Source organism: Hordeum vulgare, chromosome 4H, assembly GCF_904849725.1.
Source record: "Hordeum vulgare subsp. vulgare chromosome 4H, MorexV3_pseudomolecules_assembly, whole genome shotgun sequence".
NCBI lineage: Eukaryota > Viridiplantae > Streptophyta > Magnoliopsida > Poales > Poaceae > Hordeum > Hordeum vulgare.
Window position 1 is genome coordinate 125,158,559 of NC_058521.1, and position 25,119 is coordinate 125,183,677.

General features: G+C 43.9%; 2 protein-coding genes across 2 annotated transcripts; both read right to left on the reverse strand.

The window, feature by feature from the left end:
• Positions 1-11,265: 11,265 nt before the first annotated feature.
• LOC123446237 (cytochrome c oxidase subunit 3-like) lies at positions 11,266-12,684 on the reverse strand. The gene has a single exon (XM_045122911.1). It carries the CDS (start codon positions 12,164-12,166, stop codon positions 11,324-11,326), a length of 843 nt encoding a protein of 280 aa, XP_044978846.1. The 5' UTR covers positions 12,167-12,684; the 3' UTR covers positions 11,266-11,323.
• A 10,015-nt stretch (positions 12,685-22,699) lies between these two features.
• Positions 22,700-24,032, reverse strand: LOC123446238 (ribosomal protein S4, mitochondrial-like). Its single transcript, XM_045122912.1, has one exon. The coding sequence runs from the start codon at positions 23,526-23,528 to the stop codon at positions 22,926-22,928; it is 603 nt and encodes a 200-aa protein (XP_044978847.1). The 5' UTR covers positions 23,529-24,032; the 3' UTR covers positions 22,700-22,925.
• Between the last annotated feature and the right edge of the window lie 1,087 nt (positions 24,033-25,119).

Sequence of the window (25,119 nt, forward strand, 5' to 3'; positions counted from 1 at the left end):
GTTCTTAAGTAATATGATTAATTGAACTAATTGTCATGAACATAGTCTAATGGTCTTTGCGAATTACGATGTAGCTTGCGCTATAGCTCTACTGTTTTTTATATGTTCCTAGAGAAAATTTAGTTAAAAGTTGATAGTAGCAAACTTTGCAGACTGAGTCTGTAAAACCGAGGATTGTCCTCGTTGCTGCGCAGAAGGCTTATGTCCTTAATGCAACACTCGGTGTGCTGCACCTCGAGCGTCGTCTGTGGATGCTGTGAACATCCGACATACACGTTTCTGATGACTACACTATAGTTCAGTGCAAAATACTTAAATGGCTTAGAAGCAAGGCGCCGAAAACGTTTTAAAACGTCACGAAACATAAGTCATGTTCTAAAGAGATGAAATTGTGATTTCATGCTTGTGCCCTTGTTAAGAGGTACGAGACCTCCAACAAGATTCTTTGTCCACAAGGTAAAGGAGAAAAGCTCAATGGTTGAGCATGTGCTCAGATTGTCTGAGTACGACAATTACTTGAATCAAGTGGGAGTTAATCTTCCAGATGAGATAGTGATGCTTCTCCAAAGTCACTGCCACCAAGCTGTGAGAGCTTCGTGATGAACTATAATATATCAAGGATAGATACAATGATCCTTGAGCGATTCGCGATGTTTGACACTGCAAAAGTAGAAATCAAGAAGGAGCGTCAATAGTTGATGGTTTGTAAAACCACTAAGTTTCAAGAAAGGCAAGGGCTAGAAGGGATACTTCGTGAAACGGCAAAACAGTTGCTGCACTAATGAAGATACCCAAGATTAAACCCAAACCGGAGACTAAGTGCTTCTGTAATGAGGGGAACAGTCACTGAGGCGGAGCAACTCTAGATACTTGGTAGATAAGAAGGCTGGCAAAGGTCGAAAGAAGTGTATTTTGATATACATGATGTTGATGTGTACTTTACTAGTACTCCTAGTAGCATGAGGGTATTGGATACCGGTTCGGTTGCTAAGTGATTAGTAACACGAAATGAAAGCTACGGCATAAACGGAGACTAGCTAAAGGCGAGGTGACGATACGTGTTGGAAGTGTTTCCAAGGTTGATATGATCAAACGTCGCACGCTCGCTCTACCATCGGGATTGGTATTAAACCTAAATAATTGTTATTTCGTGCTTGCGTTAAGCATGAACATGATTGGATCGTGTTTATTGCAATACGATTATTCATTTAAAGAGAATAATGGTTACTCTGTTTTCTTGAATAATCACCTTCAATGGTTTATTGAATCTCGATCGTAGTGTTACACATGTTCATGATATTGGTGCCAAAAGATACGAGTTGATGATGATAGTACCACTTACTTGTGGCACTGCCGCTTGAGTCATATTAGTATAAATTGCATGAAGAGGCTCATGCTGATGGATCTTTGTACTCACCTGATTTCGAATCACTAGTGACATGCAAATCATACCACATGAGCAAGGCCTTGTTTTCATTAAGATGAAATAAGATAGTAACTTGTTGGAAGTGATACATTTTGATGTATGCAGTCCAATGGGTGCTGAGGCACGCAGTGGATATCATTATGTTCTTACTTCACTGACGATTTGAGTAGATACATGAGTATTTACTTAATGAATCACAAGTCTGAAATGTTGAAAAGTTCAAGTCCGTTTCAGAGTGAAGTTCATCGTAACAAGAGGATAAACTGTCTACGATATGATCGTGGAAATGAATATCTGAGTTACGAGTTTTGGTACACAGTTAAGACAATGTGGAAATTGTTTCGCAGTTCATGCCACCTGGAACATCATAGTGTGATGATGTGTCTGAACGTCATAGCCACGCACTATTTGGTGTGGTGCATACTATGATATCTCTTATCGAATTACCACTATCGTTTATGGGTTATGCATTAGAGACAACCGCACTCACTTTAAATAGGGCACCGCGTATTTCCGTTGAGATGACACAGTATAGACTGAGGTTTAGAGAAATCTAAACTGTCGTTTCTTGAAAGTTTGGGGTTTCGACACTTATGTGAAAAAGTTTTAGTCTGATAAGCTCGAACCCAAAGCGGATAAATGCATCTTCATAGGATATCCAAAACAGTTGGGTACATCTCCTATCTCAGATCCGGAAGCAAAGTGTTTGTTTCTAGAAACGGATCCTTTCTCGAGGAAAGGTTTCTCTCGAAAGAATTGAGTGGGAGGGTGGTAAAACTTGATGAGGTTATTAAGCCATCACTTCGACCAGTGTGTAGCAGGACGCAGGAAGTTGTTCCTGTGGCGCCTACACCAATTGAAGTGGAAGCTGATGATGGTGATCATCAAGCTTCGAATCAAGTTACTACAAACCTCGTAGGTCGACAAGATCGCGTACTGCTGCAGAGTAGTACGGTAACCCTGTCTTGGAGGTCATGTTGTTTGAGCAACAGTGAACCTACGAGTTATGGAGAAAGCGATGGTGGGCCCAGATTCCGACAAATGGCTGGAAGCCATGAAATCCGAGAGAGGATCCATGTATGAAAACAAAGTGTAGACTTTGAACGAACTACTTGATGGTCATAAGACTATTGAGTAAAGATGGATCTTTAAAAGAAGACATACGATGATGGTGATAAGTCACTATTAAGAAAAGCTTGACTTGTCGCAAAGATGTTTTCGACAAGATCAAACAGTTGACTATGATGAGACTTTCTCACTCGTAGCGATGCTAAAGGTCAGTTAGAATTATGTTAGTTGTTGATGCATTATTTATGAAATATTGCACGTAGGATGTCAAAACATTGTTTTCTCGACGGTTTCCTTGAGCAAACATTGTATGTGATACAACCAGAAGGTTTTGTCGATCCTAAAGATACTAGCAAGTATGCAAGCTCCAGTGATCCTTCAATGGACTGGTGCAAGCATCTCGGAGTTGGAATATACACTTTGATGAGATGATCAAAGATTTTTGGTTTGTACAAGGTTTATGAGAAACTTGTATTTCCAAAGAAGTGAGTGGGAGCACTATAGAATTTCTGATAAGTATATGTGGTTGACATATTGTGGATCAGAAGTAATGTAGAATTTCTGTAGAACATACAAGGTTGTTTGAAAGGAGTTTTCAAAGGAATACCTGGATTGAGCTACTTGAATGTTGAGCATCAAAGATCTATGGAGATAGATCGAAAAGCGCTTAATGGAAGTTTCAACAAGATGCATGCCTTGACAAGTTTTTGAAGGAGTTCAAAATAGATCAGCAAAGAAGAAGTTCTTGGTTGCGTTGTGAGGTGTGAATTTGAGTAAGACTCAAAACCCGACCCCGGCAGAATAAAGAGAATAGACGAAGGTCGTCTTCTATGCCTTAGCCGTAGAATCTAAAGTATGCCATGCTGTGTACCGCACCTGATGTGTGCCTTGACTCAAAGTATGTTGAGAGGTACAGAGAGTGATCCATGATTGAATCACTAGCAGCGGTCAAAATTTATCCTTAGTAACTAATGGACTAAGGAATTTTTCTCGATTATGGAGGTGGTTAAAGAGTTCGTTGTAAAGGGTTACGTCGATGCAAGCTTTGGCACTAATCCGAATAACTATGAGTAGTGAAACGGATTCGTATAGTAGAGTAGATATTCTGAATATTTCCGAATAGCACATAGTAGCAGCATCTATAAAGATGACATAAAGATTTGTAAAGAACACACGGATCTGAAAGTTTCAGAACCGTTGACTAAAACCTCTCTCACGAGCAAGACGTGATCAGACCCCAGAACTATATGGGTGTTGGATTCGTTGAAATCACATGGTGATGTGAACTAGATTATTGACTCTAGTGCAAGTGGGAGACTGTTGGAAATATGCCCTAGAGGCAATAATAAATTAGTTATTATTATATTTCTTAGTTCATGATAATCGTTTATTATCCATGCTATAATTGTATTGATTGGAAACACAATACTTGTGTGGATACATAGACAAAACACTGTCCCTAGTAAGCCTCTAGTTGACTAGCTCGTTGATCAAAGATGGTCAAGGTTTCCTGGCCATAGGCAAGTGTTGTCACTTGATAACGGGATCACATCATTAGGAGAATCATGTGATGGACTAGACCCAAACTAATAGACGTAGCATGTTGATCGTGTCATTTTGTTGCTACTGTTTTCTGCGTGTCAAGTATTTGTTCCTATGACCATGAGATCATATAACTCACGGACACCGGAGGAATGCTTTGTGTGTATCAAACGTCGCAACGTAACTGGGTGACTATAAAGATGCTCTACAGGTATCTCCGAAGGTGTTCGTTGAGTTAGTATGGATCAAGACTGGGATTTGTCACTCCGTGTGACGGAGAGGTATCTCGGGGCCCACTCGGTAATACAACATCACACACAAGCCTTGCAAGCAATGTGACTTAGTGTAAGTTACGGGATCTTGTATTACGGAACGAGTAAAGAGACTTGTCGGTAAACGAGATTGAAATAGGCATGCGGATACTGACGATCGAATCGTGGGCAAGTAACATACCGAAGGACAAAGGGAATGACATACGAGATTATATGAATCCTTGGCACTGAGGTTCAAACGATAAGATCTTCATAGAATATGTAGGATCCAATATGGGCATCCAGGTCCCGCTATTGGATATTGACCGAGGAGTCACTCGGGTCATGTCTACATAGTTCTCGAACCCGCAGGGTCTGCACACTTAAGTTTCGACGTTGTTTTATGCGTATTTGAGTTATATGGTTGGCTACCGAATGTTGTTCGGAGTCCCGTATGAGATCACGGACGTCACGAGGGTTTCCGGAATAGTCCGGAAACGAAAATTGATATATAGGATGACCTCATTTGATTACCGGAAGGTTTTCGAAGTTACCGGGAATGACGAATGGGTTCCGGGAGTTCACCGGGGGGGGGGGGGGCAACCCACCCCGGGGAAGCCCATAGGCCTTGGGGGAGACACACCAGCCCTTAGTGGGCTGGTGGGACAGCCCACAAGTGCTCTATGCGCCAAGAGAAGAAAAATCAAGAGGAAAAAAAAGGGAGGAGGTGGGAAGGGAGGGGGACTCCCTCCCACCAAACCTAGTCCAACTCGGTTTGGGGGGAGAGTCCTCCCCCTTGGACTCGGCCGACCCCCTTGGGGCTCCTTGAGCCCCAAGGCAAGGCCCCCTCCCTCCCACCTATATATACGGAGGTTTTAGGGCTGATTTGAGACGACTTTTCCAAGGCAGCCCGACCACATACCTCCACGGTTTTTCCTCTAGATCGCGTTTCTGCAGAGCTCGGGCGGAGCCCTGCTGAGACAAGGTCATCACCAACCTCCGGAGCGCCGTCACGCTGCCGGAGAACTCTTCTACCTCTCCGTCTCTCTTGTTGGATCAAGAAGGCCGAGATCATCGTCGAGCTGTACGTGTGCTGAACGCGGAGGTGCCGTCCGTTCGGTACTAGATCGTGGGACTGATCGCGGGATTGTTCGCGGGGCGGATCGAAGGACGTGAGGACGTTCCACTACATCAACCGCGTTCTCTAACGCTTCTGCTATACGGTCTACAAGGGTACGTAGATCACTCATCCCCTCTCGTAGATGGACATCACCATGATAGGTCTTCGTGCGCGTAGGAAAATTTTTGTTTCCCATGCGACGTTCCCCAACAGTCCGTAGCACACCCTGCAATGACTTCGACCAGCGGACCAGCCTATCCAATACCCTACGCCATGAACTTAGAAGTTCGTACCCCATGATATTCACTGACACCCGTAGACATTTGATCATTCATACCTCACAGTACGCTTTCTTTCTTTTTTTTTGGACTTTGAATTCCAGGCGAAGGAAGCTCAGTGAAAGATAGACTGGGATTTGACAGCAAGAAGAAAGCAATCATAGTACGCGGCACACACCGGTGACGAATGAGATTGACATCCCAAACCAACACAGGTTCAAGACTAAGTGCAGAACCAAGAATGCCGTGGATAGAAAAGTGAGTGCTTCCTCAAGCTTCATGAAGGAAGGGTCCAAGGACCTAAGCGACAACCTCTACGAAAAAGAAAAACCTATATATAGATAGTGGTATGTGTTCGCTGACACTAAATAGACTTGGCTCGGGGCAGAACTGAGTGGCTAGGCTAAGTTCCCTAGTCTTCTATTGGCCTACCCACCCCTACGACATGGAGGCGCTTACCCTTCTCCAACAAGCGTTCCACCACGCGGCAATTGATTACCGCTTTCCGTCTCAATCCGTTCCAGACCAAGCCCCGTCTCTGATCGGGGGAAGGTCATTCTAAAACATCAGATCTCCCATTGATGCTGATCAAAAATAAGTTTATCCACCTAGAATATATTCTAGGTACTGAAAGATTGGATGTCATTTCTCAACACCAGGCGGGACGAGCAGCCCTATACCACGTGTAGCCACACTGTAGTGTCCTTTTCAACTTAGTTGGACAGATCACTTCAGAAAATCGTATAAAAATCAAGAAAGAAAACGGATGCGCTAACGCGCAACGGCTTTCGCGCTAGTTGCTCAAAAAATCGTATAAAAATCAAGCAAGAAAAAGGTTCTGGCAGGCTGCGTGGGACTGTAAATCCTCTTTCGCTGGCTGGGCCCTTTGGACTCGAAATCCAAACGGAGTGAGTGGTTCGATTCCACTCTCAGAACGAGACTAAATGAAAGAAAAGGCAAGTGAAATGAGACGAGAATCAAATTGTAGGCTTCTTTCCTAAAAGCGGTGGTTCTCGCCTCCCCGTGCCCAAAGCAGGGTGGGCGACAGCGCTGCGGTTCTTTTCTTTATCGATCGGTCGTGACGCCTTTTCCTTTTGTATGAGAAAGCGCTACAAAACATCCTTCTCGCGGGTTATCTTCTACTCAAGAAAGCTCTCTCCTATTCTTCATCCACCAACTAGTAGGAACGTAGGAGCACAAGAGGGTCATCATCTTCTGAAACGATTGGCTTTCGATCTGCTTTCCAAGAGGTGGTTTCTGCCATGACCAGAAAGAGTGGAATTCTTGTTAGGATTGGCATGTCAAGTTGCTTTCTCGGACCCTAACATAAACCACCTTATCCTCACTCAGATTGTTCTTTTGGACTGAGCAGAAGCACGACCTCTATGTGACGTTTTCTCTATCCCTTCTAATCTCTCAATGGCATTTCCATCTCTCGATTCAATCAATCAAGTTAGTCCGGATGACACTTGTCTTTATTTAGTGTTTCCCCGGCTATTCAGCCATTACTTGCATCTCAGGTTCTTTGTACCCTTTTTTAGTGCCATGCATACTGAGGTTTCTGGCATGACCGAATCTTTTGAGAATATCGCTTATTACGTTAATTTCTTCAACTTGATGTACTCAATCCATTCAAATTCCATAATTCCAATTTTATAGTGCCGTTTTTGAGTTCCTGTTTAACGACGATGCAAGTGTATTTCAGCAGTGGATGTTCCCTTCTTTTGTTTTTTGATTTACATGTTTTGGCTCGCTTTCGTCTTTTTCTGCGGCTAACTAGTATAGAAAATCCAAGTGGACGTTGTTCTCAAACTCCAAAAGGATTAGAAGGTGGTTCTACCTCGTTGGATGGCATTCGTAAGCAGCTATGATATTTCTTATCTTTGATTAAGCGAAGCGACCTGGGATCTTTCAAGGAATGAGATCCGGGTATATAGTCATGATCTAGTGTTTAAGGATTTTATGACTGACCTCCTTATGAGTCATTTTCTTTACAATGAAATTCCGCTAGCTCTGTTTCCTCGCTTCCTCCGGCAAAAAGAGGATAATCGGTACCCCGCTGCTTGATCATTAAACCTGAAAGGGGATTTTTTCTATGAAAAAGGTATCCATCTATAAAAGGCCAAAAGGAATATTTCCCTGGATTGACTAGTAGTGAAGATTATACATCATAGGTGCGCCCCTTGACCCGAGGAATTGATCGACAAATCATAGGCACCAACTGGACCAGGGTATCTAAATTCTTGTTAATATCTTCTTCGGCGATTGGCACCTGGTTATATCTTGAGTGGGCATCCAAGAGGCTCAATACAAGCTGCCGAATCTACCAGTAGGTCAGCTATCGGCATTGGATACTCGTCCTTTGGAGTGGCAAGATTCCTGTTTCTGAAGTCAAGACATAACCGCTGACTTGCCATTCTTTTGAATCACTGGTTCAATATTTAGATATCCCCGGATGTTCAACTTCAAGGCTAGGGCTGAGATGCTCCATTAGTGAAAGACCAACAATCCAATCCAATAATCTTCTAGTTTCATCAATCCAAGTCAGAAGTGGCTTCAAATCAAGTCATTTTAGTTCATCCTTTTTCGATCGATGAGAAAGAAAAGAAATAAGGGATTCTGCGGCTCAAGTCTCTGAGCTTGATTGCACATAGGGTGAGAGAAATCTACCTTCTACTAAGGTGTACTGTGTGTAGGGCCCTGCTGTGTCTTAAAGACCAACTTGAGGACTCAAGCCAACCGCTGACTGACTTCTCGATGGCCCGATAAAAGCAATTAGAAAACAAATATGAGTAGTTCCACACAAAGGGCTTTGTTTGAAAGACAGAGGTATGTTCGTAAAGGTAGGCTAGGCACAGCGCAATCCTTAGATAGCATACCTAGATTCAAAGCCCACTCTTTCCTTCAGCTTCCACCGCTGTCTTATGCGGCAAATAACCACCTAGGGAGTAGAAGTTTCTTATTGCTTTCGGTCTTTTTTTCGCCTAGTTGTCTCTATTTCGATTGCATTCTATGTCAACAGGTTTTTTTTAGCTTTATCGATGTCAACAGGTTTTTTTAGCTTTATCGATAACTATAACTATCTCCTCTTGATGGAAGAACAGAAATCTCATTTGATTCGCTAGGAATAGGAAAAATTGGAATAAGCAGATGGGAGATTGGATTGGGACGACCAGTCGGTATTCGAAGATCCTTTGGGCTTAAATGAAATAGACTAATAAAGACATTCGCACAGAGCACACGATTCGCTAACTAGTCAGGATTCAGATTTGGTAGTTTGGATCAGTGATATCATGACCTGAGCAGGCATCCTTCACCTCGGAATTTCCCATAATATGAATAGTCAAAGTTCACGTGGATGCTGCTTTCTGTCTCGGATACTGGAATTGGTGCAACTGGAGCAATTATCTGAGATGCAGCAGGCATGTTCATTGCGGCCTGCAGTGTTATGCTCCCTCGGGCAATTGACGCGACATCAGCGGAAGCAAAGACAATATCTGTTGAGGGCGAGCCCCGGTCCCGAAGATACCTGATTCTAAGTATGTTATCGAAGCGTTAAAGCGAGAATTCACATCTGTAAAAGATTCCCACATTCCGTGAGATTCGTTGCCTACCAAAGAAAGGTGCAAATAAGCCATTTTATTCGATTTTGCCTGTGCTGATCCTGCTCATGCTTTTTTTTATCAATTGGTAAAGTCTCTCAGCCTTGCAAAGTGGAAAAAGAGATGGGCATCGGATCCATGTTTCGCTAATCCCGAGCTTGAAGAGAAGTGAATGCCCGTGGGGAAACGAAGAAGGCCTAGGGTTATCTATTGAAAACCATGCATGCCCAAATCTATTACGAAAGTTGGAAAAACACAATGGCCAAATGCACTTATTTTCGAAGAAGAATGAGGCAATCGATCATCCGGACGAAAGGGATATGGAAAGTGAGCTTGTTCTTCACTCTATAAGTTAATATAACACGCATCCATGGTTAACAAGTAGAGACTTCGCCTTTCTCTAAAGAGCCCAAGATGTCCTGCTAAATAAGATGTATTGTGAGCACAAGATGGACCTGAGCTCCTCTCTTAAACCAAGGCATACTCTACTGGCTTTCCCTTTGCCAGGATTGGAAAAAAATATAGAGCATCCTTCTTGTCCTCGAAAGTAATAGTTGTATTAGATAGTTCCTCAGTCAATTTTTTTAGTTATTGTTTTGTTTTCACTTCAAACTTAAATGTTCTTTGAATCCCCTCTTTAAGGCATATCAAATTAGTACTCTTCCTGAGCTAGCTTAAGCATATCTCGAGCGAGTGAGTTTCCTTCCATCAAGTTCTAAGCGATCAAATAAGGTCCTTGCTCTCGAGCCAATGCCAATACCAATTGAGAGGGTCTAAACGATGGATTCAAAGGAGGTTAAGGGCAAATGCAATCTCTGAGCCAGTTGGAGAAAAAAGGGCATCAAAGAAAGTGTCAGTTGGACTTTCCCTGCCAACCCTACCCAAATTTCATACCCAGCAGTTTTCGTGCCTCTATTGATATTTCGTTCCTCTCCTTACGTCGAGCGACTGTCGTTCCCGGGTATTCACTATTTGATAGAAGCCCACATACCCTCTCTTCTATCCCCCCTCTACCCTACAGGTATAGGAGGCCTCGGTATCTCGATTTGCAAAGATGGATACCTACTCCGCATCTTATCTACATCTGCTGGACAGGTTTGTGCGTCCCCTTCGTAAATGATCTCAACAGGATCCGAAGAAACCCCAGATCCCCCCGAATCATCATCTTCGGACCCCGAATCTTCATCCCACCTTTTACGCTTCCGCGAAGAAGACGGGCCTCCCTCCTTAACCCCATCATTTGCTTCTGTGCCTTCAAGGGATTTCATGGAATGAGCCTCAGGCTCGACCACGGGATCCTCGGGATCTGGCGTCTCAGGCTCTCGTAGCTCCGCGTGACGATATTTTCTCGCCAAATTTGCGGCGGTTCTAACGAACTCGCTTTCCTCTCCCTCTTCCAGGTAGGCTCGAAAGATATCCTGAAGAGTATCTTCACCCTCGCCCTCTCCATCCCATAAGACCTGAGTTTTTGTGAAATCGCGCAAAGACTGCCCTTCCTCTAAAGGAACCTGGGTTCCTACTTCCTCGAAAATTGTCTTGACGCAGGAGCTTAGCTCCGACAGAATTTCTTCATGAGGGGCAGACCTGGCTATTTCCTCGCGGAGGTCAGGCAAGCCGCCAACGGGAGGTTGTTCTAGGGGAAAGTCACCCTCGTTAGGCGCTTTGGCCATGACGAGAACGTCGAGATCCGCCCTTTGCGGGATTGGATTAGTTTGCTCGTTGAAATGCCATAAAGCGCGAACCAACATCCGTGATACGAAAACCAAAATAAGAATGAGGAAGAAAAAGATATCGTGATGTAAGTCAATGATCGTGGTGCATCTGTTTTTTAGGACTCACAATTTCCTGCATTTTGCCTGTAGTGATTTCAGAATTGGGCAACTTCGCCTACTAAAAGATCAGTTACAAGAGCACAATGCTTTTTGTGGCTTCCTGCTCGACACAGAAGCCACGCTGCCAGGGTGGTCCTGTCACCCGGAGAAGTTCTCTTTGTCTTCGAGCTTTTATTCCTCAATCCACTTATTCGTTCCCTTCTTTCATATACCTCCCCACCAATAGATAGAGACAAATGGGAATAACCGAACCACGTCTACAAAATGCCAGTACCATGCAGCTGCTTCAAAGCCAACGTGATGCTTCTTGGTCATCTGACCAAGATATTGGCGAATACCACATACGATCAAGAAAAGAGTACCTATAATCACATGAAAACCATGAAAGCCAGTTGCTAATAAAAAGGTAGAACCATAAATACTATCCGAAATAGTGGAGGGTGCTTGGTAATATTCCATTCCTTGAAAGCCAGTGGATACTAGAGCCAGTGAAACGGTTGCTACTAAAGCGTAAACTGCTCGTTCTTCCTTCCCCGCGAGTATAGCATGATGAGCCCAAGTTACGGCAGCTCCGGATGAAGGGAGAATAGGGGTATTAAGAAGAGGGATTTCCCAAGGATCTAAAACCCCAATCCATTTTGGGGGCCAAATACCTCCGATCTCTACCGTAGGTGCCAAAGAAGAATGAGAAGAAGCCCAAAAAAAAGCAAAAAGGAGCATAACCTCCGAGACTATGAAGAGAATAGAACCATATCGAGGTCCTAATTGTACAGCTTTTGTATGATGCCCTTCCAACGTGGATTCACGTAGAACATCCCGCCACCATACGGACATGGTATAAAGGAGAAATATTAGGCCCAAACTGAGAAGTGTTGCACCCCCTTGAAATGAGTGCATGTACATCACACCTCCTATGGTGGTTGCCAAAGCTCCGAGTGAACCCGAAATAGGCCATGGACTTGGATCTACCAAATGATAAGAATGCCTCTGAGATTCAATCATAAACCACTTTGCCCCGGTTGTATGTAAACCCCCCTTCACCCCCATCCCCTAAAGTGGTAAAGAAGGAGGCTCTTTTTTGTCTCATTAGGACAAACAAATAGGAAGGGATAGTTCTTTCATTGCATTGATAGAAGTCAAACTTCTATCAAAAGATCTCTCTATTATTTAGAGAAAAGAGTTGGCGTGGGTTCTACCAACGAAACGAATCAGTTTTGGATTGAAAAACATAACATTGCACAATGATCCGATTCCAGCCTATCAAAAGCCAATTTCTTTATTTAGAACTTCAATCCTCACTAGAGCACTGAACATTTGTTTAATCTCCTAAAGTGGTGTTGCTACCTCGATCTGTCCATGCGTGGATTCGCTGGCTCTGTTTGAAGCTTCGAACCTGTATTGAGCTTTCTTCCTTCGTATCATATTTCAGCGGATCGGGTAGTTCCGGTTGCAGTCCCAGGGCTTTCAATTACTACTACTTACGAGGTTTTTCGTTCTATTGAAATCCTGCGTCGAGCCGATGTTTCATTGATCGATACCGGGCACATCCATCACATCAACTATTTCACTTTTAATATGCATTTTAAGAATTCCATGCCAAAAAAGAAAGAGTCCAGGTCGGTTTCGAATCAATCATTTCTAAGTCCCACGGGCGATGAGTCACTTGACAATGATAGACTGATGGATGGCTTCTATACCAAAGGCTGGCTTCTCTCTAATTGTATCGGAACTTGGCTTGCCTGCTTGTGCGATGGCTGACGACTCTAGGTCGGTATGGATAGTCTTTTCCAATGCGATCAAAACACTTTACGTTGTACCCTGTAGATCCTCTCTTCTTGGCCGGAAAGGAGTAATTTGGAATCGTGTATCCGCTTGACCCCTTTCTTTCCACGTGCAGATCTACTTCGTCGTGCAATCCCTCTTGCTCTCCTCATCCGAGAGGACGGATTTAGATCCTCGGCATGATGGTTGATAGCAAGCCTCGTGGGTAGAGTTTCGGCTCGTCCTTTGCTTCTGCTGAGCTAAGCTAGAAGAACTTGTTTTAAGCCAGCGATTCCAATGGACGGACGGGGCTAAGGGTGGTATTCCAGGTATCCTCTGCATGGACGTTCACCTCATGTGAACAAGGAAAACGGGCACTTGAATATCGTATGTAGTAGGAAGAAAGAAAAGCTTTTCTGCCAGGCGGTGACAATTGAGAAATGACATTTGCTTTTCTTCCTCGAGAATTCCTGTGTCCGAGCCAGTAAATAAGAAGAAAAAGGCATACCTTCTAAATCCCACTGAACCATTCTATCCTTCCCTCCAGCAGCCTTTCCTTTTTAGATTAATCACAAACTAGAATACGAGGGTGCTACTCAACTTCTCCAAAAGAGCCCTACTGAGTACAACTTCTCATAATCCTGACGGACCCAGAGCCGTTTTCAAAGCATAATCGTTATGCGGTCCCGTTGACCTAGACAAACCTAAGGGTCAATTTTCGTACTAGTTCAGTCCCGCCTGTCAAAATAGATAGTCATTTTCATTAGCTTGTGTGAGGTTTAGGTCATAAGGCATCTTTCATGGTGAATTTTACGATCTGTACGATCTAGCTCCAGTTTCCGTATACGATCATGCTTTTCTTCCTGGCGCATGTGTCATCGGTGGCCGAAAAAGACCTACGCTTCTTGCTTCTACTATTGGTACACACTTCGACTTGAGCTTCTCCCTTTCATGGATAGAATATCGTAGATAGAAGAATACAGGCTTAATTAAGGCTTCAATGGCCTACTTACCTCTCGGCTATCAAAAAGGGCACAGATCCTTCTCCAGAGTACGAGTAAGCCAATATTAATGTTAGTTTTGAGCCACGGTCATGCAAACCATGTCCTCTTGTCGATGAAGGTTTTCAGCCCTCGTATTATCCAGGAATTCTTCAGGTCGAACAACGACTGTCTCTCTTCCAAAGTGTGATCATCTTCTACAGTGGGCTAAACGAAAGATCATGCCGAGGGGCATACTCGGTATAATCAATGTGTCAATGGTATCTATTTTATGGAAATCACCCACACACACTATGAGCTAAGAACCATGCAAAAATGTTGTTTTCAACAGAAGCAGCAGCTCATACTTCAAACACAACTTCTGTATCCGCGGGATCGCTTCATTAATTTGACTAAAGTCATCCTTCTTCTTTCCCAGCTGCCCGAATAAGTTTATCATTCAAAAGTAACAAGTCCATCTTTTTCATGAAGACTTTCCTCCACTATTGCCCTATTAGAGCTATCTGTTATTGGGAGAGAGCACCGTAATGAATCACACTATAGAAGCACAAGTTTTAGGTAGGCCAAAGCATAACCTCAAAACGAAGGGGCGGAAAGGATTCGGGATAACCAGGCCTAGCAGAAGCTCCATCTCTTGCTTGATGTCTACCGATTTTGGATAGTGAGTGCCCCTGCCTGCTGAGTGGCAAGTTTCTCTTTTCGATAGACTGTTTTTGGTCATTTGACGCAACTCGTGCTCTTGTTCTTTATGTAAGATATTGTTCATTCTTGCACTTGAGAAGGGCGAAGCCTTCATGGCCTGTACCGATATCTGTTGGGGGCGGGCCCAGAGATGAAATGTGCCTTAGATGCAAGGGAGGGTTGGGTCCGCTGATATAGAATACCGATCGAGGCTACCCGCCTCACCAACCACTAGAAAAAATTGATTCGATTTATTGAGTGTGGAAATCCTAGGGATCCTTGGTAGGATGGTAAGTCACTTGTGCTACATAGAAATACAGCTTTTTATAATACGAGCTAGAGGGACAAGCGGATCGGCACAGCCCTGGGTGTCGAGTCCAGAGTGACAATAATACTTCGCCTCTGCGATTGCATATATAGAACATGTCGATTGAGTTGCCATGGCTATGCATGGGTGACTTCAACGAAACAAACCCTCCATGCAAGTGAACATTTCAGTGTCACAGAGCGTGCGGAATGGCGGATGGCGGCATTTAGGGAAGCCGTTGAGATTGCTCGTTACAGGATTTGAGCTGGCATAGCCTTAGCAATTGTGGTTCGAATCTATCCGATCTTTGACTACTCTCGCTGCAAAGCTTCGCTTGGGCCTAATAGGCTCTGACTTCTTCCTCATGCCACCCGCACGAGGGCCTATTTCAGCGGATCAAGAAAAGCAATAGATCTGTCTTTAAACAAAAACTAGCCGCTAGTAAACTAGCGTTAGGTACACAATACCATCAAATGAGAGGACTTACACCGAGTATGAAGCTGAACAAGCTGCCAAAGCAGAGGCGGCAGATACCGAGTCTTTACAAAAGGCAATAGTGGAGTAATTTTGTATGATATTTAATTTTATAGATTGCCTGCCTTATTTGCTTGCAGCTAGAAACTACTTATCAGTTGGCGGTAAAGCGTATTCTGAGCAAGTTGTTTTGTCAGGATCCGCTTCCCTAGAGTCCATGTAACCACAACCTTCTTTGCCTCCTTCCTTGCATTGGTGACCCGGCCAAAACACCTATTCCAGCAACTGGTTCTAATTGTGCCTGAATTTAAGGAGCCTGATCCAGTGGCGCACACCGATTGAAGGAAACACTTGTCCTTGTGAATAAAGATGCTCGCTGCAGGAATGATGGAATGTGGATTCTGTCATTTCTATGCGCTCAAGGTAAACCAAACCTACGGGACAAGGGGTCACAGGAACGAATAATGCTATATTGAAGAATTCCTATAGCCTCTCCATCCCCAACTGCAGTATCAAAGAATCTAAGCAAAGGGATACATAGCCATACCGCTTTCATCTTATAATGGATGAATGAGGAGCAATTAACAGAGTTAATAAGCCCTGCCTTATAGGGGATGGTGCCAGCTGTGGGTTGCCTAGAGGATGGCAGATGTTGTTATCTTAATTAGGGTAAACTTGCAAGATACTATACTCACTTAAGTAAAGGTCGAGTTCGAAAGGGTTCATATTTCAGTAGTGGGGGAAGTGGGCATTCTTCTCTGAAGGCTCCTGGGTTTTCTTTTCTCATGCTTCTAGGGCTGAGCCTCATACAACTCTCTACTTGCAGACCAAATTGGCAAGATGGAACTTATCTTTCTGCCGGGGCAGATGGAAGGTGGACGTTTCGGTGCATTGACCTAAGAATAAAGACCCCTGGCCGGGGGAGCTGCATTCACTTTTCTAAAAATGAGCCAGTCTTTCACTGTCGTAATAGTACCTGCGGGTAGTTCCTTCTCTTTTCGGATAGCCGGATATGGGGGCAGGGAATTCTTCTTTGGTTAGGGCGGTGCAGCAATGGATCCGGATCACCCACCTGTGGGGGTTTTTACATTGACTTGGGAAGTCAAATAGATAGCAATGGCAGCAGGAATGAGTGCCTTGATCGGATAGGGTCAGTAAAAATCTTATAGTAGTATCGGCGAGATGAGCTTACATGTCACATATATAGAAATGATGCAGCAGGGAGTGAGAAAATGGCTGTGCAAATGACCTTTACTACAGGAAAAGAGTACCTAACGTCTGCCCTTGTTGACTGATGATCTTTTCCATTCACCAATCCGGCAAAGGAAGTCATTCATAATATATTCGAGGTAAAAAGGCTGGCTTGTGGTACTTGGGTCCAAGAGAAGCTAAACCTTTATCGAAGCAAGACCCTGATGAGGCAGGGAATTCTTTTGAAGAAACACTGTCTTTAGGGGAAAAGCGATAGTGACCTCTTCCTTTTTATAGAGTACTTTATAGATATATATCTAGCCAGCGTTTCCAATTCTACAGCTACAAGCTGGGCTCTTCTCTTCGCATACCGACCTGCTAATTCCGGGATTAGCTGTTCTCAATGACTGGTGGATGCCTCTTTTCTACCTTATAAATCGTTTTTTTATGTACCTTCTCCATCTCTACACCTTTTTTCCGCCTCGCCGCCCAGAAAGACCTATAGAAGAAGGAAGAATTCAATCCGTATACTCCAAGCGCCGTAACTATCGCACTTTCCAAGCAACCCGTAAATGAAGAAAGTGCAATTGAAACAATCATGAACGGAAAAATAATTAGACTCCCTCGTCAATTGTTTGGATTGGAATTAGGCTCCTCTACTCTAGTCATCCTCTTCTATTTCGGGCAGTAGCTCAGACCGTTCCGGGCCTTCCTTTACTGAATCTATTAGTAGTTGCACTTTTCGACATATGCCTTTATTTAGGCATTGGTTGTAGGCATCCCCTTCTCTTCAAGGAATTTCTGCGCCCGGTTCCTGATCAAGTGTTGGAAAAACCGGAATATGATGCTTTCTACTTCAGCAGTAGGGTTGGCCTGGAGCCAGCCCATAGAATAGATACGGGCGTGTTCTACACAGGAGTTCTTGTAGAACATGTTCCAATCAAACCTCTTTCCCTTCGTCTCCGGTTTTCAATACGAACAAGTGTCATCCTCTTCTCCCATCGTTTGGATGGAATACCCACGTGGAGCTGACCTTCACTTTTCAGAGACAGGGGCAAGCCGATAATTTGTAGCCTCCCGGGTTGTTTTCTGGAAATTTCAGTAGAAGTGAAGCCCTGTAGGAGCTCCCTAAGGACTCTAGCTAAGATCTTTTTGAGACCCTGGGTGACTCGCGTGGACTTATCCCCTCTCGGTAAGCCGAAGACCATATCGTCGGTGTAGCGTGCGTAATAGAAGACTACGGCCCCATCCTCTCGGACCATTACCCTTTCAAGCTTGGCATCCAATATATGGAGATAGCAGTGAATGAGGACAAGTTCAATCGGGCTTCCGAGCGGTATTCCTCGCTTCTGGCACGTGTAACTCTTACCTTTTCTATCTACGTGTGGTTTTCATGAAAACCTATTTTATCAACCTATGGACTCCTTTCAATGACAGAGTCTTTGGAGAAAATTGGTTCAGGATTCTAAGGTTAGAAAAGAGTTACTACTCAAGGGAGGAACAGGATATGTGGAAGGCTATCCTGGTGGCTCAAGACTGACCGGTATACCTGGACCAGTCTATATTGAGCCATATTCATCAATTCGTCAGGCAATTTGGCGTCACACAATGTATCCCTGTTCCACCAGACGCTTAATCAACCCTGGAACACAAGAGAACCCTTCTTATCGAAGAGAATTGCGTATTAAAGAGAGAGAGAAATCGCAAACTGAATGATCGGGCATAGGTCGACTAGCAGACAGCCAAAGGGATTCCCGAATCGAATGAGATATACCGATTGGAATCCTTAAGAAATGCTTACGGAGTGGGAAGCGCAGATTTAGACCACTTTCAGGCTGACAACAAAGGATGGATATTAGGAAGAAAATAGAATACTGGCTGGACCAATAGGGGACTTAGCCGGAATAGAAGACTCGAAGGCTAATTGAAACCATACCACAAGAAAAGCCCTTATTCGGATTGGAACCGATGACTTAAGCCCCTTTTCAAATCAAAGCTTATCGACCTATTAAGCATATAGTTGAAGTAGCATGATTTAAGCTTCTTAGCGCTTAGGCTACTACCATCAACCTCATCTTCCTTAGATGGAGGAGATAGTAAGCGTCTATGCTACGATCTTGATTGACTAGAAAAGAAGCAAGTATCTAAGGCCAACCTAACTAGTACCCTCTTTCTTGTACGGTTGGGTTATCGAATACGAAATGAGTTTGGACATAACCTTCCTTCCGCAAGAGCAAGAAGTCAACCATTCTAAGATATCGATCCTGAAGCATCTCAATCTTGACTTGGTGATCGAAGCGGGAGCATTAAGTTATGGTAAATCCTATTTTCAATTAGTCACTGGGGAGTCATCTCATCCACCAGCCTCAGCTGACCCAAACTATGTTGAAAATGCTCATCCACCTCTTAATTCACTTTTTAAATTAGTTGATCGATTAATGGGAAGAGCTGGCAGATCCGACATCGGCACTGGATAATGGATCACCTGGCGGTAGCCGAACTTCGTCCACTCATTTCAGCCAGAGCTTACTGCGGATCACCTTGTTGGCTTCGCCGCTTAACCATCCCCTTGCTTGTACTACTATGTCTCTAGATGTGGGCTGGCTTCGTCTTGCTTCTTTAGTTCACCTTGGTTCCAAAAAGGGATAGATATGGAGGAAGTCGGTGTAGAGACATCTTTTCAAGTCGGGTATACTTATCCACAGAGTTGCTCTTTTGAGTTGAGTCTTGGATAAGTTCCATTTATGTTGGTCTAGTGACAGGGCGCTCTTGAAGCTTTAGCCTTCCTCTACCGTAGACCTCGCTTCTTTTCATTAATGACATATGGTCCGGTCTCCAGTTCTCCTTACCGGGGATGCCTGCTCTTACAACGCTGATTGCCCCTAGCTACCTCGGCTCATAATATTCCCACTACGGACCGATGTACCACAGACAGTATCTCCTTTGTTTCCCCCCGCCATGTTATTTCAATAGACACAACATCATATTCAACATTGCTATCATTGATCACCTTGGCGCTCCTGGGGCACGGTCCAGATGACCAAGGTGCGAAGTATTAAGTAGAGTGAATGGGCCTAGAAAGCTCCCTTATTTAACTTAAGCGGAGTCCTTATGCGGGATACGAAGTGATGCATTGACTTCGCCGTATGTATTATCTTATGCAGACAACAATGGTTTCTAGAGCGAGCCCCCCTCTGGGTGGATGTTGAGGGAAACGCAGCATGAGCCTTTTATTTACGGCTTTGGATGGTCGGAAAGACACCGGTGAACATTCACTTTAGCGGATCCAGCCCTATTCCCCATCCCGACCTAAACTACTGACGGAACATCATGCGAATCTACAGGTTTTGGATGGAGTGGGTTAACGATAGATTTCCCCACAAGTCGGCCTATAACTCCCTCCCCGAGTGACCTTTTAGCCGAGCTTGCCCTGGTGCATTTGGTCTACATTGGATAGAGCAAGAGCTCAAAAGCGGCAACTTCTTCTTTATTGAAGTGAAAGATTTCTTGGATCCGAAGGTACTCCATCTCCTGCCGATCCAGCGTACCTGAGTGCAGGCGAGTCTTCTCCTGCAGGCCGAGAACAACCCAAATCAGTCGTCTCAAACAAAAGACCCGGACAAGGCAAGAACCCTCAAACAGAAGGTCAAACCGAAGGAGTGAATCAATGCCTTGCTTGATATTTACTTGCGTTGTTTTGTGCATTCTTGCCCGCAGAAATGGTCTAAATGACTTTCTTTGGCAGAGCATTGAGCACTACCTATCCTTCGTTTGTTGGATTTTTTCCATTCTTAAAATGCTTTATGGATATGAACAAAGGTTGTGGGTCATTGAAGTTATGGATACAGAGGAGCCGCCTATTTCTGACGTTCAGAGTTGGCTGCAGGAGCGCCGTGCCATGACTGATAACCTGAAATTGCACCTCAACAGAGCTAACCAAGAGATGAAAACGCAAGCTGACAAAGGCTTTCTGATCGCTCCTTCCATGTCGGCGATATGGTTTCATTAAAGTTAAAGCCATATGCTCTCAAAGCTCGGTGGCACAGCGGGCTAACCACAACCCTTCCTTCCGATACTTTGGGCCTTACAAGATTCTAGCACGTGTTGGTGCTGTTCCATATTAACACCGGGAGCTACCTTCAACTTGTCAAGTGCACCCTGTATTTTTCACGTCTCTAAGCTTCGACGTGTTGTTCCCCCGCCCACTGTCTCAGGTATCCTCTCGTTTACCATCTGAGACTGACAATCCCTCTGTCCCTATGCAAGTTTTGGTTAGTCGTAGGTATAAGTAATAAAGGGAGATCAAGTCCTGGAACAAGGCTTGATTCGCTGGTCCGAGTCGATGGCACTGGACAATACTTGGGAGGACCTCATCGACCTGAAGACTCGTTTTCCTTATGCACCGGCTTGGGGTCAAGCGCTTTCTCAAGGAAGGGGGAATGTTTGCGCTTCTACTTCGAATACTCGTGCCCCGATTACAACACAAGACGACATCAGCCCACCAGGCAGACCCAGGAAGAATACGAAATCCAATTTCCTCAACCGCGCACACGGATAAGACGCGAGACAGTTTCTGAGGGATAGAAGTCTTGATCGGGCCAAGCCGGCATAACAGTTAGTAGTTCACATTACTTTCTCTTCCGAAGCGCGCACATTCGAGTTCAGTATGGATGCACTGAGCGCTTAAGACCACTCGCTGGATGATATGGTCAATCATACTCCAGAGTGGGGACAGCATAACAATAACATTCTCTCTTTAGATTCGAGATGTATTGATCGAGACGTGCGTCACTCTAGTGAGGATTTGAGCTCCCCGATAGACGTAGGGCCCGCTCGGTACGCTGTCATTGTTTAGGGGGGTTCTTAATTATAGCATGAAAGTCCGAGTTGGAGGAATGATATTGGGCTTGAGAAGTGAGCAAGGAACCTGACATAACATTCCTATGGTTCCTCTGTCCCGGTCTTGCACCACTCTCATGTCCATCAATCAATTTCATAGATAGTTACTATGGTTGTTTCTTCCTCCATTCACTAAAGCAAATGGAGCCTTTCCCTCCTCGAGTCAGCAAGCCAACTCGAGCGTTTTACCCTCGTGTCACTAGCGCAACACGAGCCATTCAAAAAAAGTATTGGAACTGAAGAGAAATCAATCTCTATACAAACTCTTTATGTTCTTGATATTGATTGAGTTACGAGAATGAAGAAGCGTAGCACACCTTTTCTCTCAATTCAAGTTTCCATTCAAACTGACTCATTGACATGAGAGATTGGATGCGATGCGCCAGTCACTCATACTACAGCGGACAAAGGTCACCGGCAAACGACCGTTCCACAATGGAACCTGGCACTACTGTTTGCCCTAAGGGCCAACCCACCTTTTCAGAGAAACAGACACATGACATCACTATATTATGCATTTTCGAGATAAGAAAGTGGAGAATGCACACTTCCCTTTTTTTTACATTTTAAACTCATGTTCATGGTCTGTTTTATTCCCAATTGTTGCCTGTGTGAAAAGAAAGAAGAGAAATTGGGCCATGTTTCCCGAGAGAGACTGCCTTCTCTCAGGCCAGCAGTCTTATACTTATAGTCGACTGCTCTATGACGATCTGACCTCTTTCCTCGGCTCTGCTTGCTCGTCTACGCTCCGACCAATTCAGTCAAAATCAAAAAAACGATGTTTCCTTGAAAAAGTCTAAGAAATAGTAGTAGTAGTCAAAAAGTGCACTTTTTCCATATATTTCGATTTATAGGGATCCCTATATTTATCTCTATCCATAGAGATACCTATCTATATATAGAGAGATTTTTCTCCAAATTGATCTAGACTATCCTCTATCCAGATAGATATGTCCATATGAGCGACTAGGCCGATCTTTTTTTATATGTTTTGGCCACGTCCGTTTCCGCTCCGAAGAGGAAGGTTTGGATCTTTCAATCTTATGTCGTGAGGGATGTGACCTATGTTAGGTCCATAAGATACCACAACTTTTAGTGTTCTATGATTCACCTCCGAATAATGAGTAGGTAGTTCGATCCTTTTGATTCTTATCTTCCTAGTAAACGGGGATCCGGAGCAATAGGTCAAATTACTATATAAAGAAGACTTGTAAACAAAAGGACTTATTATTCGAGTAGGAAGATTTCGGTTTTTCTCCTTCCCTCTTTTCAATAAGAAGAAGTATTTGAAATGAAACAAATTCCTCTTCATTCTGTTGTGCTCAGCGAAGGAACTGCCTAAGCATACTTTTGCGGATCCAAACTTCTTTGTTCTTTCAAAGTATTCTTCTTGCATATAAGAAAGCAACACTTGCAAAAACAAGGATTTGAGTAGTAAGCGGCATCCCCTCTAAGTTGTGAGTAAGCGGAACCATTCTGTTTTTGTTCTTCTCTAGATTCTGGCCAGTAGGAATTTGCCTCTTCTTTTTCCAACTGATATGGCCGGTAGGAATTTGCCTCTTCTTTTTCCAACTGATATGGCCGGTAGGAATTTGCCTATGATTTTTCCAACTGATATGTCGATATAGAAAGATCTCCTTATTTCAAAACCGCGGGTTCTCGCGTCATTTTCTTTAAAATATATTAGATCACCGTGGGAAACTTCCAAATGAGTAATGGTTACCAGTCCATTATTCAAACAAACCCTTCGATGAGTTATCGGCTGCCTTGCTTGAGGAAGAGTGTCACTAAAATGGAGACGAACCGGAATCACGTCCGATCTTGTTTCTTGATGGAGTAAAAAAGGGATATATGAAGTTCGTTCTCTTCCTCTGTGCATCTCCCTTATGGGTAAATCCCCATAATAAAGAGACAACTTTTGTGTAGTTTGTGATTTGATGTTAGTGTTTAGATTTTCTCTCCGAGAAAGATTTATTTTAATGGATCTCCTCTTGTTCCTCAATCTTCGGAGAATACGGCGTTGGATTAGAGAAAGTTCTCTGTTCCGAACATTTCCTGGAAGTAGACGACACGTTTTAAATCTTAATGCTGGCATGGCATATTTCGTTGAATCAGTCTTTTTCGCCACATCGCGTATAAAGGGAATCGAACCCAACTCTTCCACGAACCACCCACGAATGGTCCTCCCTTAATTCAATGAACTATGAGAATTCCTTTTTTAGTTTTTTTCTTTTCAGTTCTCATAAGTCCTTGATATACTAGCAGAAACTCAATACTTGACCGACTGCGTCACAGTGCTCAGGTAAAGTGGCAGTGGTTGAAAGCGAGCGGAAACGTCAGTGTTTTCTGTGCGTTACGATAGTAGTGGTGAAAGAAAATCCAATTCAAATATCTCAACGTAAAAGGAAAATCGTTTCACTTTGAAAGGAAAGCTAGCTATATGAGATCGAAATCACTCTATCTACGATATTCATTGCACCATGATTTCAGGCCTACGCATCTTCTTTAAGGTATTTTTTATTGGTTGAAGGCTCGCCATCACTGAACATACGAACAATCAACCTTTCGTCATTACTCCTTCGTATCTCTCTTTTCCGTTCGCCGGAAGGGAAGAAAAGCTGATCCTTGTACTTTGTAACAGTAACAGCTCTGTTCGGAGCCTTGAAACCTCACTCAGTGCAGTGATTTGGTACATCCTAAAGAGGGTTTCACACTTGTCAACCCAGATGCGAACATCCGTGCCATCAAATCAAGGAAAAGAAATCTTTGGCATCCACGCCCTTCAGCATTAGATTCATGAAATTCCTCAAACACAGGAGTGGGTGGGGGTGCCCTGCGGCTCTCTCCTAGTTGTAGGAAGCTGTGGTGCTGGTTGACGCGGTGGTGCACCGATGATACCGCTTGGATCTTGCGGCAGAATCTTCAGAAGCTCCAAAGACTGTTGAAAACAAAGGGAGTGGACAGACAAAGAAGAGAAAGGAACAAGAACCCAGTCGTCGAACCAGTATAAAGCCCTAAGTGATCTGCTCTACAATAGTATATTAACTCATGTTCGGAGTATGAACAGGAAAACCCGATACCTACTACCTTAGAAGAAAGAATTCCAGAAGAAATGAAGAAGAGCTGTTCGACAGCGATCCTTACCTATCAATTCATGAAATTGGAGTTTGATGTTGTGTTGTAAACGAAATCTTCAGAGAAATGGAAGACAGGCAGAGTATAGATTAGTTCATCTCTCCACTCAATGAATTCCGCATTCATATCCAATCTCATTTCATTAGCAAAAGATACCGCTACTCTCATATCTCCCTTCCCTCCCCGAGGAAAGGTTAGCTATTCGCTACGCTCTAAATTGCTCTATTGACTTCGGATAGACGTGATCGAAACCAATATGCTTGGTTAGTTCATGCTTGACTGGATCATTGGCAATCTGAATAGCGGCAGTACTGTCGCAAAGAATAGATGTGGGTGCATCACACGAAACTCCAAAATCAGCCAGGAGCCATCGAAGCCATACGATCTCTGCTGTGACGTGACAGTGGCAATGGCACGAAGCTCAGCTTCAGCACTAGAACGAGAAATGTTTGTTTCTTGGAAAAACATGCAATGAGAGAAGTGCCAAGAAAGAGACAATAACCGGTGATAGAGCGACGATCAACAGGATCACTCGCCCAAGTTGAGTCAGA